This window comes from Penicillium canescens (assembly GCF_028828765.1).
Source record: "Penicillium canescens strain IBT 15451 chromosome Unknown utg000008l_segment0_segment0, whole genome shotgun sequence".
Taxonomy (NCBI): Eukaryota; Fungi; Ascomycota; class Eurotiomycetes; order Eurotiales; family Aspergillaceae; genus Penicillium; species Penicillium canescens.
Window position 1 is genome coordinate 583,405 of NW_026703970.1, and position 14,262 is coordinate 597,666.

Consider the following 14,262-nt stretch of genomic DNA (forward strand, 5'->3'; position numbering starts at 1 on the left):
GTAAAAAGAACCTTGAAAAGTTGATAGGGGAAAGGTGGTATTGTTGAAGTAACAGTGGATAAGGTAGCCGATCAGCGAAGATCAGAGTATGTACTCGTACACACCTGACAATAGATCAAGTTCAAGACAAAGAGTAAGATATAAAATAATCAATAGACTCAGACAAATAAAACCGAATATAATATAATATAATAGAATAGAATAGAATAAAATAGATCATGTTTGCCGCCCACGCATGTTTGCGCATTTCTTTGTGACGGGGAGCCTACGACGACCCCCGACCAATCACACCAAGTGATGGGAACAGCCCGATCAAGCGGGTCGCCGCATCCGGAGACAAAGAAAACAATGAGTCTAGCGTCGCCCTAATTTTGAAGGTTACAAGGCCAATTTGTTGAGATCCATGAATGACACCTACGTATAGTATAGGTAAATGGAAGTAATGGTAGTAGTTAGTTAGGTAGTAAGTAGTTGGTAGTGAATAGTGATAAATTATAACCCTAACTCACTTAGTTCTTTCCATCGCATATCTCGGTTGGCTCGGTCAGAATAGCAACTGCATTCTGGAGCTATTGTCAAAGAACAAGCCACGAACAGGGATTCTGGGGGATAAGCCAACAAAGACTCCAAACGCCCATATACTTCGCTTTGTCTGTCCCTGGGTGGATTGCTCTGGATTTATTTATTTGATTCTCTTCTTTGTGTCGCTCTTTCTCCCTTGTATTTCTGACGTGCCTTTTCCACCATATTATCTCAGCCTTCTCTTTCACCGTTTATACTTTTGGTTGCCTTCTTTGAGATTTTCTTAGCCCTTTCATTGAGAGGGCCCCCCAAAATCTATTAAATGTCTTACGATCGAGTGCTTCCCAATCCCGTTGCTCTCCGCTATGAGTCTGCTCAAGTCTCTTTGCCAAGACCGAGCAACTTACTCGATCACAAAATTATGAACGACAACCTCAAGTCGATGGCCCGGTATCCTGATGGGCCGGTCGGGGATTCGGCGCAACATGCTGATGCCAGATCAAATGGTGTATCACAGACCCATCAGCATCTATCAGTGCTCAATGGCCCTGTCAAATCCGTGGGCCCGATGATCTCAACTAAAGAGTTACCTCTCCGGGATCGATCTGATCGATCATCGTCATCCTCAGCCAGCAGTTCCAGCCCTGGCAAGTCACAGAAAGAGGGAGCTATGCAGTTCTGTCTCTGCCAACCGGATCCGAAGATCCCCCGGCCACGTAATGGTAAGTCGATATTATCCGCGCCTTCAGACCTTGGCAAGTCCTTTTCGATTGCTTCTTTTTGTTCTTGAGAGGCCAGGTCAGATCCGTCAAACCCTGGTGAATATGGCTAACGTGGTTAAAGCGTTTATCCTGTATCGTCAGCACTATCAGGCTATGGTCGTGGCTCATAACCCTGGTCTAGCAAATCCCGAGATCTCCAAGATCATTGGAGAGCAATGGCGGTCTCTGTCCGAAGATGACAAGAGTAAATGGAAGGCACTTGCCGAGGTAAGACAGCCACCTCTTTGTTTGATCCAAACGCTGACAAGACCTAGGAAGAAAAAGCTCGTCATCAGCAGCAGTACCCCGACTATCGGTACCAGCCTCGACGGTATGGTCGGGATGGTAATCCACGTAATGCTGCTTCAGGGATTGGTCACAATCCAACGGGCTCGTCCACCTGTAACCGATGTGGTGGTCGCCTTATGAATGCACCTGCTTCTCCCATGACTCCATTCACACCGAGCAGCGCCACCGCTGGCTCTGGGTATAGATCAGGCAGCTTCTCAGCAGCTTCACCACACCCTAATACGACACCAAGAAACCGCGAAAAGGACTCATATCCAGTGCAAAAAAGCGTCAAGATGGACCAAACTGATTCACGGTCTCGCCCGAGGCAATGGGAAGAGAACGGTGGCTGCTCCTCAGACAACAAGCGCCGCCGGATATCCCATGCCCACGCCCATCCCCCAGCACACGCACCGTTCAAGCCAAGCTTACACTCCTACCAAGACCGGAGCCCCGAGGCTCCAATGACCCCATGGAGCGCTCGGCCAGACATGGCACCACGTCACCTCCCCATGCTTCAACCACAACGCCAATATAGTAGCATCCCAGGCACACCACACCCAGACCCAAGTCTGAAACTCCCACCACTCCAAACCGCGACAACCCCAATCATGGCCCCAATGACGCCCTTCCTATTAGAAGACACCAGCGTCGAAGCCACAGTCATGACAATCCCCTTCCTGAACAAGATCAAAGTCCTCGCCAAAATCTCCCCACCCCTGGTCCCCTCCTTCCGCGAAGGCATCCCGCCAGCCCGCGGCCCCGTCATCGCCATCGACGGCCAAGACCCAGACCTCGTCCAATCAGCTGTCGAGTACCTAGAAATCCTTCTAAAAAAGGAATCTAAGTACCACATCCGCGTCTTCGACGGTCCAGAGATAAAAGCACCTCGCCCAATCGCCGCTGACGCAAACCAAGGCCAAGGCCAAATGGGCGATGCAACAGTCGACTACCTCAACACAATTTCCGCCTGGCACCGCATCTCCGACGAAGTCGTCGGCTTCGTTAAATCCGTCTCGAGAGCGGGTTCCGTCGACGCTCACTCAATAACCACAGACGAGGAATCCGGTCCAAACGTCTCACCTAGAACCCTCATCCCAAAGACTGCAAATCTTCAAATCAACTCGCCCGCCCAATCCAGCGATCATGGCTCAGAGGGTAGCGTCGTGTCAGCCGTTACAACAGGGAGCCATTACTCCGTGCCTATCGCGCTGGTGCCACGCTATCAGCTCACGACAGCAGATGCGTTCGCGTGCTCCACGCCCATTGGCGATTCCTATGCGCCGCTGGATCACTGGCAGTGGATGGCGTCACTGTGGCGGGCGTGTGTTGGGCCTGATATCACGGTCTATGTGCGTGAGTGTGGGAAGGAGGAGCTTGATCGCATGGGGGCTGTTGAGGTGCGGTTGCAGGATGCGCGGACTGTTGTGTTGAGGAAGGTTATTGGGAGGGATTTAGAGGATAAGGTTCTTCGGCGCATGGGCTTTGAGATTGAGGACTTTTTGACTCAGTGAGCGTGTGCTTGGTAGATTGTAATGTTGCATTGTGATAGATAACTTAGATCATTGTAATTGAGGATGGATTCAAAAGTTACTGTGCCCCATTGAGTTTGTAAGTGTGTAGAATAATTGAAGTTCTTGCTGGTAGTGAACAATGAGCAAACAAGAGAGGAAAAGGTGAAATGAGGCCAAGACGTAAGGTGTCAAGCTTGAGCCTCTCGATCCACTTTCTTTCTCCACCCCCAGATCCAAGGCGGTGACGGTTCTGCCATCATCTCCAATTTATTTGTCCGTCACCATGTCTCCGATCATTCCCTCGATAGAGTCGATATCACCCCTCTCCGGCGGGTCTATGCATGCCACAGCTCCAAGGTGCATGGCGCATCCACCATCGGGACTCCCGCGATTGTCCCTAACACCATCCAGTCCAGTTCGACCGGGCCCCGTGGATCCACCGAAAAATATCAGCCCGCGTCAAGAGCAAACAGCCGCTCACAACAACACAGGAATCCCCGATTCGTACATCCCAGTTGGAGTCCTATGGAAATCAACAACAGAGAATACCTACCCCGCGTCTGAGATAGTCCTCCTACAAAAGCACAACTGGATCCAGACCAAATCCCTCAATGAAAACACCCAAATCTTCATCCTGCCAGATGACGCCAAGCGCGGGTCAATCCCGCGCTCGAGCAACAAACTTAGAGCCGCACTTAAAACGATTATGTCCAAGATCGATACCACCCCGGCAGCATGGAATGGCATCTCCAGTGCCCCCAGCCCAGTTCCCAATCCATCTGATAGTGGCGAGGATGAATCCCTCTGGTACATCTTCAATACTCTGCAGAATCCAAATCCGCAGGTGAACATTATGCGAGATCCGCATGCTCGCCAGGCTATGGAGGATTTGTTGGAGGGTGAGGATGCGATTCTAGGTCTTAAGACTGAGCTTTATCCTTATCAGCGTAGGTCGGCTGCTGCGATGGTCCAGCGTGAGGCACAGCCTGCTATGGTTCTTGACCCTAGATTGCAGGCTTGGAAGGGTCCTACTGGGTTGGAATTTTATTATGATAAGGAGGATGGGAGGATTGTCAAGGAGAAGAGGTTGTATTCTGAGGCTTGTGGAGGTGGGTTTTGTCTTCCGTGTCGTTCTTGGTTTGTCCTCAATTCTGTATATACTGACTCTATACTAGGAATCCTTGCAGAGACTATGGGCTGTGGTAAGACTCTGATCAGTCTTGCTGTTATCTTGGCTACCCTTGGCCATTTCCCTCAGATTCCTATCAAGTATCAAGCGACTGATATCCAGCCGACGAGGAAAGTGACTGGTTCCCTGATGGAAATGGCGGCTGCAACTGCCGGCCGGTTATCAGTGCCCTGGAGGTCATTTTTTGAGAGTTTATCCGTTCAAGGGGAATACTATGATCGATGCATCAAGGCGTGTAAAGATCACTGTGGTTCCTACGAGATCCCACCCCATCAGACTCGATACCAAGGCCGCAACAGTTCTTCTTATCCCCGGCCGCCGGCGCAGCGCATTCTACTTTGTTCCGGCACTATCATTGTTGTTCCACCCAATTTGGTTGATCACTGGGAACGGGAGATTGCCACTCATACTGTAGGACTCAACGTGCTAATTCTACGACAAGCCTCAGACCTCACACCTTCAGTCGAGGAACTCCAGAACCTCGATATTATCCTCTTTTCCAAACCTCGCTTCGAAAGAGAGGTCGGAGAACCAGTTCACAAACGTCGCATGAAATATGTACTACCAGTCCAAGCCGATTCAACTCTGCTCAAGCTCCACTGGTTACGTGTCATCGTCGATGAAGGACACAATGTTGCCGGGCATGGGTCAAATATGATCCATATGCTGAAACAGCTCCACTTTGAACGCCGCTGGATCATCTCCGGAACACCTTCCACTGGACTCTATGGAGTGGAAGTGAGTCTTGCCTCACAGGAAGCGAATACCAGTGATACGGAATCACCCGAGGACATTACTGCTGCGGTCTTGAAAAGTCGCAAGAAGACAGGTAATGCAGTCGACAATGAGTTGAAAGACTTGGATCGGATGCGTCGCATTGTTATCGAATTCCTTGATCTCAAACCTTGGTCTAATTCCCGTGCCGATGACCCTGCAGATTGGACAAGATACATCAAACCCTTGGGCTCGGATGGACGGCGCCGGAAGTCGCCATCTCTGCGTGCGACTCTGCAGAGTTTAGTCGTGCGGCACCAGCTCGACAAGGTCAATCGGGAAATCACTCTGCCTAAGCTCTACAACAAGGTGGTCTACTTGGAACCAACCTTCCACGATAAACTATCCATCAATATGTTCCTCTTTGGTCTCGCGGTCAACGCGATCACATCCGAGAGACAAGGACCAGATTACATGTTCGGCAAGGAGAATAGAAAACATCTAAATCAAGTGATCAACAATCTGCGCCAGGCTGGTTTTTGGTGGGCCGGTTCTAGCGATGTTCAGGATACAGTCGAACATGCCCTCAGATATATGGAGAAGAACCGTGACAAGATGACTCCAGCGGATATCAACCAATTGACCCAAGGAATCCGCATCGCAGAGAAAGCAATCAATTCTCCCAACTGGCATGGATTCAAAAAATACCACGAGCTCGGTGTCTTCGTGCAAGATTTTCCAGAGCACGCTCGCAGCCTCTGGGCTCTTGACTCGGCAAATTCCGACCACGAGCCACTCCTCCTTGGAATCACTCAAGCCCGCCACGCCCAGCAATACGTCACGAAGCATCTCCGCTCCCGTGATCCAGCCGAAGGCCTACCAGGCGCCGGTATCAAAGTCCGTCGAGAACTCACCGAGCGTGACCAGCAAGCCGCACCCAGAGGTGCCCCAGAGTCAGCCAAAACAGCACCAGCACCAGGCCAACTAGTGCACAGCGCGAAACCGCAAAGCAACAAATCTCCCAAAAAAACATTCACGCAAAACAAATTCCACTCTCTACCAGAAACGTCCCCTCTCAAGAAAACCAAATTAGTCGGAGTATCCTCCTCGAAACTCCGCTACCTCCTAGACGAAGTACAAAAACTGCACAAAACTGAAAAAACGATAATATTCTACGACAACCCTAACACAGCCTTTTGGATAGCGGAGGGCCTAGAACTAACAGCAATAGACTACCGCATCTACGCCAGCACACTAAAACCCGAACTGCGAACAAGCTACCTAAAACTCTTCCGCGAATCCGAAGAAGTCCGCGTCCTCCTAATGGACCTCCGCCAAGCCTCGCACGGTCTACACATCGCCCAAGCATCGCGCGTCTTCATCGTCAACCCAATCTGGCAACCGAATGTCGAAAGCCAAGCGATCAAGCGTGCCCATCGTATCGGCCAGACGCGTCCTGTTTATGTGGAGACTCTTGTGTTAAGGGACACGCTTGAAGACCGCATGCTCAGACGCAGGAAGGAGATGTCCGAGTCCGAGATGCAGCTTGCTGAGAGGAGTTTGTTGGATGATTCGACTATGGCTGATATTATTCAGAATGAGCCGTTTCTGGTCATGGGGGAGGAGGAGGCTGAGGCTGTTGCGCGGCTTGAGTACCAGACTGGTTTCTTTGATGCTCACCGCTTGCCTATTCCTGATGATGAGGGGGTTGCGGTTCGTAGTCCGTCTAAACGACGCCATTTGGAGGTTTTGGAGGGAGATGTCGGTGCGGGTGGTGATGCGGGTGGAGATGTGCCCCCTGTTGAGGCCCCTCTGCCTAAACGACCTCGTATTGGGTTTGCAGAGCATGTGCAGGTCTTGGATAATGCTGGTGAACGTTCACCTTCTCCTTCTCCTAAGATTGAGAGTGGGGATAGTACTGGTGATAGACGTGTTTCGTTGTACGGGCCGTGATATATTTCGAGGCCCAGTGCATCATTTTTGCGAAATAGCGAGGAGTTGAGGGTTTGGTTTTCAATACACAATACACCCATGCAGTTGCTACAATTACTTTACCCAAGGAATAGAACAAAGAAAGTATCAAAGAATGCATTGCTTCATTACTTCAATATCAAGACATTTTTATACTTCACACTTGAATCATCTACGATAAGATAAAAAGATAAGCAGATAAGGACCAAACCCCCTCCAAGCTCTCGACGATTCTTTAACCTCACTCCCTTCCCCACCAGACACAGAAAGAGATACAATGTCCCAAGAATCGCCCCAAAGGGCAACCATTATCGGAATATCCGGCCCGTCAAGCAGCGGCAAAACAACTCTCGCCCGCCTCCTCCAACGCATCTTCTGCGGGGTGAATCTGACCCACGGCAATGCCAATACCCACCTAAACACCTTTATAATCCACGAAGATGATTTCTATTTCCCGGATGATCAGTACGTACCACATTTCCTCCCCACCCCCCTGCCCCTGTCCCTCTTCCTTACAATCCCCGATCAACGACCAAACCAAAGCTAACCTAACAATCCCAGGATCCCAACAGTAACCCTCCCATCAGGCAAACAAATCCAAGACTGGGACACAGCCTCGGCAATCGACATCGACTTCCTCTCAAAAGCACTCACTTACGTCCGGCAAAATGGAACACTACCACCTCGCCTGCGCAGTAAAGAAGACCAGAATGATAAGGCGGATAGTGGGGTTCCTGATGGGGTAGTCCGTGAATTGAGGGATACGGTCGAGAGATCTTTATCATCTTTGTCCTCATCAGAGCAAGGGATAGTGCAGACAGTTGCGTTCCTGGAGGGGTTTTTGCTGTTTAGTCCGCCGGTTGATACATCTACAAACGAGGCGCAGAAGAAGAAGAACAAGCAACATATCCTCCGTCCAGTTCACGACACTATAAACTTACACCTTTTCCTACCGGCGCCGTATGAGCTCGTTAAAGCGAGGCGGGAGAGGAGGAGTGGGTATGTGACTATTGGGCCTGCGCCTGATGTATCTGACGCCACCAATACCAACACTACGAATAACGAATCCGGTGATGTCGACCTCGAAGCCGAAGATGATCGCCCCCCGCAGAACTTTTGGACGGATCCGCCTGGGTATGTGGATGATATTGTTTGGCCGCGGTATGTGGAGGATCATTCTTGGTTGCTTATTGCGGATGAGAAGGAGGGTGGGAGCGGGAATGTGGATGATCATGCTGATCTTGTTAGGAGGGTTGGGGATGGGAGGAGGATTAGGAGGGATGTTGGGGTTGAAGTTGCGCCGGGGTGTGGAGAGGAGGGGATGGAGAGGGTGCTTAGGTGGGCTGTTGAGTTGATTTTGGGATATTTGGCTGGGGAGAAGGGTATATGATGTGTCTGTAAATGTTCTACGTAGAGGTATGTGAGGATAGATATCTGTTGCATTGTTTGTATCTGCTTCTGCTCTGATTTTGTTGGTTTCGTCCCTTCCATGATAATGATGCTATTAGTTGTCCTCCATTGGGAGACCCTCAGTTCTTCTCAATTGGTCCTCTCCATCCAAGGAGACAGTCGACGCGGTCACGCAGGGACAACGGGGTGAAGATAGCTGGCTGAGCCTCTGACTGAACCGGCTCTGGCTGGACCGTCTCCGACTCAACTGGCTCTGGTTCGAAGTCTTCCAGCTGAAAAGTTTCCGTCACTGGCCATTCCTCAGTGGAATTCACTGTAACAACCGGCATGTCATTGACCGACACTAGGTGTGGACAGACTAGGGAGTAACCGCCATTGAGTTGGGACAGGAAGCCAGCACCGTTTCGCCAGGAACACGAGTAGATAATGGTGAAAGACGCCAGAATGATGATCAGCTGGAACAAAAACGAGACGATAGCCCATAGAGTCCACAAGCCCTGCACAACACGATGCGGCTTGTTGGGTTCCACAAATGTAACCACAGACTCGCGCTGAGGCACACCCTTCTGGACATCAACAGTCTTGGCCTCCACAACCTCATCGCCCTCAGGCTCAGCCTGGGCATATTCGAGTCGGAGTTTCATCTCTGCCTCGCTGACTTCCGAGGTAGTCTTGATCTGTGGCATCCAGCTGACAGCTGCGTGGTACGGCAATCTGACTTCCCACGCTAGCACAAACATGCTCAGGTTTGAACGAGAGCATGTTATTAGGACTTGGGAATTGTTGAATCCGGTATTGGGGCGTGCATCTAACTTGATAGTCTGGAAGCCAGTTGGATTTGACAGGAGGTTGCTTGTGTATTCGCCGTCTGGGCCACCATGCACATAGAGATAGAAGCTGCACTTCTCCGCCCAAAAGTCGCGTTGAATCAATTCAATGGAGCACAGGGCACGGTATTTGACGACATAGCACAATGGATCATTATTGTCCTCCTTTACTTCAAACTGGATGAGCTGGTTGACTTTGAAGTCCTTGAGAAAACCGTAGAACCGGGCGTCGCAAGTCCGGAAGGGAATGACGAACCTCGGAGACACCACGAACTGGGCGATCAGGTAGTTGTCAGTGACCTTGCTTCGCTTGTAAACCGTGGTGCGGAACTCCATTCCCTGGCCGGGGGGTGTTCGGAAGTACAGATATCCATACTCATCGGGACGCAGTCGAGGAAGTCCAGCCAGAGCCAGCTCCCACCAATCCTTTGAACCTTGCTTCACTTGGATGGAAACGCTGATTGACAACTGGTATGTAGCAGGCAAGATTGTGGGGGAGGTTTGCACGTAAAGGGTATCCTCTATTATGATGAGCTGGGCACCTGCGTTGGAGTCAGGCGCGGGTGAATGTCGTGGAGTGAACAGTCGTGCCAAAGGGACCCCATAGATATCCCCATCGTCGTGAATGCTGGATGAACTATCGGATTCGTAGGCAAAAAGGCTGTCTTGCTTTCCGCCCCCGAAACGTGAAGAGTTTCCGGGTGAAACAGTGGTAGAGAAGGCATCTAGCTTTTGCTGCTCTTTCTCATCAGTCTGTGGAGTACACTTCGAATAACCCTTGTCATGAGTCCCAAGAGAGGCCCACACATCCAAGAGACCCTTCGCTTCCTCGTCCTCATCCTCATATGCATCTTCTTCAGGCGCATCTTCAGGCAAATCATCCCCAGGCCCATCATCGTCAGGCGCCCCTCCAAGCAAAACCCTTTTGCAAAACTTACCACTAGACTCACATTGACGATATTCCGCCGCAGAAACCGGGACCGAATCAGAAGGCAACGGAACATTCTCAGGCAGGATATCAGTCTCATCCAAACTAGCCGGACGATTAATGCGAATAGGCAGAGAACGATGCGAGACGCAACTATTGTAGCTGTTGTTACTGGGCACCTTAGCTAAAGGCTCCAGCGGCGCCAGCATCGGCTTGACCGAAGTAACGGTAAGTCCGTCACCATCATATTGACCACCTCTATCGGAGTCCGGAATGGAATCAGGAAGGGAAGCAGCCTTGGCGGTGCGCTTGCGAGGGTTTGGCGACTTTGACGGAGTTGAAATTTCCGAGAGGCTCACATTTGCTTGGGTGTAGAGGACTGAGATGTCGACGGGGTGGATGAGTTGTTCTTCTGGTGATTCGGGGTTGATGATGATGCTTTCTGCGTCTGAGGAGGGGTCGCTATCTCCTTCGAAGAGGGCGTCATACTTCGTTGCTGCTTTCTTGCTTGGACGGGTCGGTGTCACTGAGCGTTCTTCGAAGGGCTGCGTGCTATCGGTGTCGGTGTGCTTGTCATGGCTTTTTGGGTTGTTCTTTTGGAGTATCCCGAACGTTGCTCCTCCCACCATGTATGGGGAGTGGATGCTGAAGACTGGCAGGCGGATATCTGGGGTACACCAGACCTGAGACAGAAGTGATTAGTGACTGCTCACTTGATTCCTGGGGGTCAGTGGTCATAGCTTACCTCAAGGGCGATGGAGACGTCCACTGCATCGTTGGGGTTCCCAGTCCAGTTACACCAGATGTCCAGGTTACTGAATGGACTTGCGCTGACGGGTGCGCAGTCCATGATTGAAGTGGAGAACCACAGTATCAATGATCTGATGGAGGATTTCAAGGACCAAGATCAGAATAACCAGAAGCAGAGATATCAGAAACTTGATATCACGTATCACAGTCTCAAGGGTGGGATTCATGGTATCAAAATAAGAGTTGGTTGAGGTGGAAAGGTGAAGAGAAGGGGAAGATGAAAAGGAAAGCAAGGTAAACAAACGCAGAGAAAGAGCGAGAGAAAGAAAGAATCCGGAAAGAGCGACCCAGTGTAAAAATAAGCCATTGCATTTCCTCCTCATACTTCGTCAATTAAAAGGAGACCCAGCACTTGGAAGGGTTGTAAAGAAAGAGGTATATACAAGAAGGGCTTAAGAATAGAGCACTCATTCCTACCCAAAGAAAAAACCTCCCCTTTTATATCCGCCAGCGCCTGTAACAAACCATAAACCATAATAAAACACTCTAAAAACAAAAGCCAGGCCTCAAACCAATCAATCATTGAGGCGTTCCATTCGCAGAGTCGGGATCAAAGGCTGCGGGGCCGGCCACGGAGCCAAATCGATCGACCATTTGAGAGGGAAGAATAGGGGTGGTCGCTTCTTGAGGCTGCTCAAAATAGCCTCGAGATCCATTCCCTTGTAAGTCGCGATTGCGCTGCAACGGAGGAAGAATAGTAGAGCTAGCGGGAGGGTATCCGGTCCGGGCGTATCCCTGAGCCATCATCGCTCCAGTCGAATCCGGAGTCTATCTCAAAGACCACCTTTAGCTGGGTACTCACTGGTTCGCAGAGGGGTGTCGTACAGGAGTGCCAGGCTGGTTCATCGCCATCAGTTGTCCCACAGCGGCCTGCTGGCTGGATCGGCTTTGGCCGGAAGGATCGGGGATCTGGGTCATTGGGGCTGACGGTTGCATATTCGAGTACATCTGGGAAGCGTTAGTGGATGGCAGATCTAACGAGCTTGTCATACGAACCCCGTAGTCAGGCACCACCTGGCCAACCTGGCCCACCCCGCCCACCTGCCCTGTGTAAGACGGCATGGCTTGCGTGGGATAAGTTCCTGGTTGACCAGCGTAGATGGCAGTTGCCGGCTGGCCGTACGCATCCATCTGGCGAGCCATCCGACCATCTGCGTCGTAGATGCCTTGCCTGCCATAGTCGACCGAGGTCCGATGGCGCTTGACTGGAGGCGCACCGTAGTACGTGTAGTCGCGGGCTGCCGCCGGATAGCCCCCATAGCCAGTGGTAGGAGGAATTGGCACTGCCTGACGCTCCGGCGATCGAGGAGGGATGCTTTGGTGGAACTCATCCGGTCGTGGAGCTGAGCGTTTCCTGGAGGGCTGTCAGCTACCTCAATTTGTCAACAGGGCCTTCCACGTACATCATAGTCCTAGGCTCCTTGCGAATGCGTAGTTTGACTCCCTGGTCCGCAAATGAGCGGGAAAGGAAGGTTGACTCCATCATTCCAGGGAAACTCTTTGGTGGAGACACTGCAAGCCTGGTCAGCTCCCATTGCGCAACTCTTTTCAGAAGTGATCTTACCTGTGAACCGTTCGGAAATGATGGTCTTCAAGTAGGTCACTTGCGATCTGACTCTTCGTTAGCTTGCGTCTGAGCCCTGTTCCCGACCGTGCAACTCACTTGCGCATCTCGAACAAGGTGAACTTGAGGCGAAAGTCGCCCTCAATCTTCACCGAGAGATCGCCAAAGACGAAGAACCCTCCATCTGCGGAGGTCAGCGAAGCTCTCTCACTCCGGGAACAGTACTCACCGCTGTTGTCCACATCCTTCAGCCGGTGAAGGGACGAAACCAGGGTTCCTGCCAATGCGGTCGAAGGTGCTACAGGCACCGGATGATCTTCTGTGGCATCGTACAAGCTGCAGCACATGAAATAGTACGGGCTTTGCAGGTAATGCCTGTGGCGAGTTAGCCAGCTCCCTCCACAGTAGATGGTCACTACTTACTGTGCGAGGTAGGTACCCTCCTCTCGCACCCGGAGCTGAACGATCGGAGGCGGATCGATCGGTTTGCGCTCTGCAAGCTATTAACCATCCGTGCCTGCCAGATTCAGCAAGCTTCACGTACCTTTCTCCTTGCCCCCCGCCACGCGGGCCCGATTGGGCTGCTGACGAATGGTCAAGTCAAAGTCAGAACTGGTGTTCAACATTGTCAGTGGGATGCCCTGGACCACAGCGTAAGAGTTGCGACCCTGTCAAAAGAGGCGGGCAGAACGAACCTCTGGGCTTCGCGCGAGAGAGAGGAGTCGCTATACGTCGCACTCATCAAGACGAAGAGGGGCAGATGAGATTAGAAAGGCGGAGAGAACCCAGCAAAGTTCCAGGTTAGGTGAACCACCGGGTAATCGGCGAAGGAGAGACCAGGCAATGATGATCTGTGGTTTTACAGAGGGTAGAAAGGGAAAAGTTCTGGGTTGGACCAGGAGAAATCGAGAGTTGGCTCGAGATAAGGAGTGAGTGTAGAGTGGTAATAGCTGTGGGGTTAATTATTTTTTTGCGAGCCAAGGCCGTGGACAAATGAAGGTGTGAGAGAGAGTGTGTGAAGTCGAAGGACGAAAACGGCCAAGTGGTGTCGTCAGTTTGCAAGCGGAAACCAAAACCTAGTGATACTCAGTTAGAATGAAAGAAATAATGCAAAGCCATTAAGCCATTAAGTGCCCCGAAAAAATTGGGAAAATTCAAAAAAATTCATTGGATGACAAGCGCCCGAATCTTCCAGTCAGGAACAAATCAGATCGGAGAATCGACTATTTCTGAAGCGCACATAAAAAAAATAAGAAACCAACTAACCGGAAGAGTGTGGAAAAAAAATCCCATAAAATCGTCAAAATTCCCAAAGAATAAATAAAATATTCTTTACCACTCCAGGGTAGTAGTAGACTGGTCAAAGGATAGCTGAAGTGGAGTTCAGAGACCGTTGGGAGAAAAAGACTTAACCGCGAAAGAGGAAAAAGTGGAAAGGGTTCAGCTGTCCACGGGAGGCAAATGACGATCCGGATGATGCGCACATCCAGTCCTTTCACTTCTTTTTCTCTCTTTTCCAGGAACCCACTGGGAACCCACAAGGTTGGCGCCGGCTATGCAGGTGATCAGACCCGGTTTTCTTGGCTTAAACGCCAGGACTCGGGGTCCGCGTCTATGTGGATATATGGGCATTGAGAGTCCCCAAGGAACTAGACGAAGTATTAGCTCTTAGCTTCTTGTATAGATCAGGCGGCAGTTGATGCCGTGCAGGATCCATGGATGGCAAGGTTTCTTATGTCATCACTTGAATCCCGTGCTCAGTAG

General features: G+C 50.9%; 5 protein-coding genes across 5 annotated transcripts; 3 read left to right on the forward strand and 2 right to left on the reverse strand.

Moving 5' to 3' along the window:
* Window positions 1-943: 943 nt before the first annotated feature.
* Window positions 944-3,085, forward strand: N7446_011097 (putative HMG box transcriptional regulator; the record flags this gene model as incomplete). Its single annotated transcript, XM_058519839.1, has 3 exons — window positions 944-1,244; window positions 1,366-1,511; window positions 1,559-3,085. The coding sequence occupies 3 exons, from the start codon at window positions 944-946 to the stop codon at window positions 3,083-3,085; spliced, it is 1,974 nt and encodes a 657-aa protein (XP_058367363.1).
* Window positions 3,086-3,368: 283 nt separating this feature from the next.
* On the forward strand, window positions 3,369-6,941 carry N7446_011098 (DEAD/DEAH box helicase; the record flags this gene model as incomplete). Its single annotated transcript, XM_058519840.1, has 2 exons — window positions 3,369-4,194; window positions 4,261-6,941. 2 exons carry the CDS (start codon window positions 3,369-3,371, stop codon window positions 6,939-6,941), a joined length of 3,507 nt encoding a protein of 1,168 aa, XP_058367364.1.
* A 295-nt stretch (window positions 6,942-7,236) lies between these two features.
* N7446_011099 (ribosylnicotinamide kinase) lies at window positions 7,237-8,349 on the forward strand (the record flags this gene model as incomplete). The annotated part of the gene is made up of 2 exons (XM_058519841.1): window positions 7,237-7,424; window positions 7,521-8,349. 2 exons carry the CDS (start codon window positions 7,237-7,239, stop codon window positions 8,347-8,349), a joined length of 1,017 nt encoding a protein of 338 aa, XP_058367365.1.
* A 139-nt stretch (window positions 8,350-8,488) lies between these two features.
* On the reverse strand, window positions 8,489-10,974 carry N7446_011100 (uncharacterized protein; the record flags this gene model as incomplete). The annotated part of the gene is made up of 2 exons (XM_058519842.1): window positions 8,489-10,807; window positions 10,870-10,974. The coding sequence occupies 2 exons, from the start codon at window positions 10,972-10,974 to the stop codon at window positions 8,489-8,491; spliced, it is 2,424 nt and encodes an 807-aa protein (XP_058367366.1).
* Window positions 10,975-11,453: 479 nt separating this feature from the next.
* vosA lies at window positions 11,454-13,240 on the reverse strand (the record flags this gene model as incomplete). Its single annotated transcript, XM_058519843.1, has 10 exons — window positions 11,454-11,702; window positions 11,760-11,882; window positions 11,931-12,288; window positions 12,338-12,446; window positions 12,499-12,545; window positions 12,598-12,682; window positions 12,728-12,873; window positions 12,922-12,991; window positions 13,043-13,110; window positions 13,194-13,240. 10 exons carry the CDS (start codon window positions 13,238-13,240, stop codon window positions 11,454-11,456), a joined length of 1,302 nt encoding a protein of 433 aa, XP_058367367.1.
* Window positions 13,241-14,262: the final 1,022 nt, after the last annotated feature.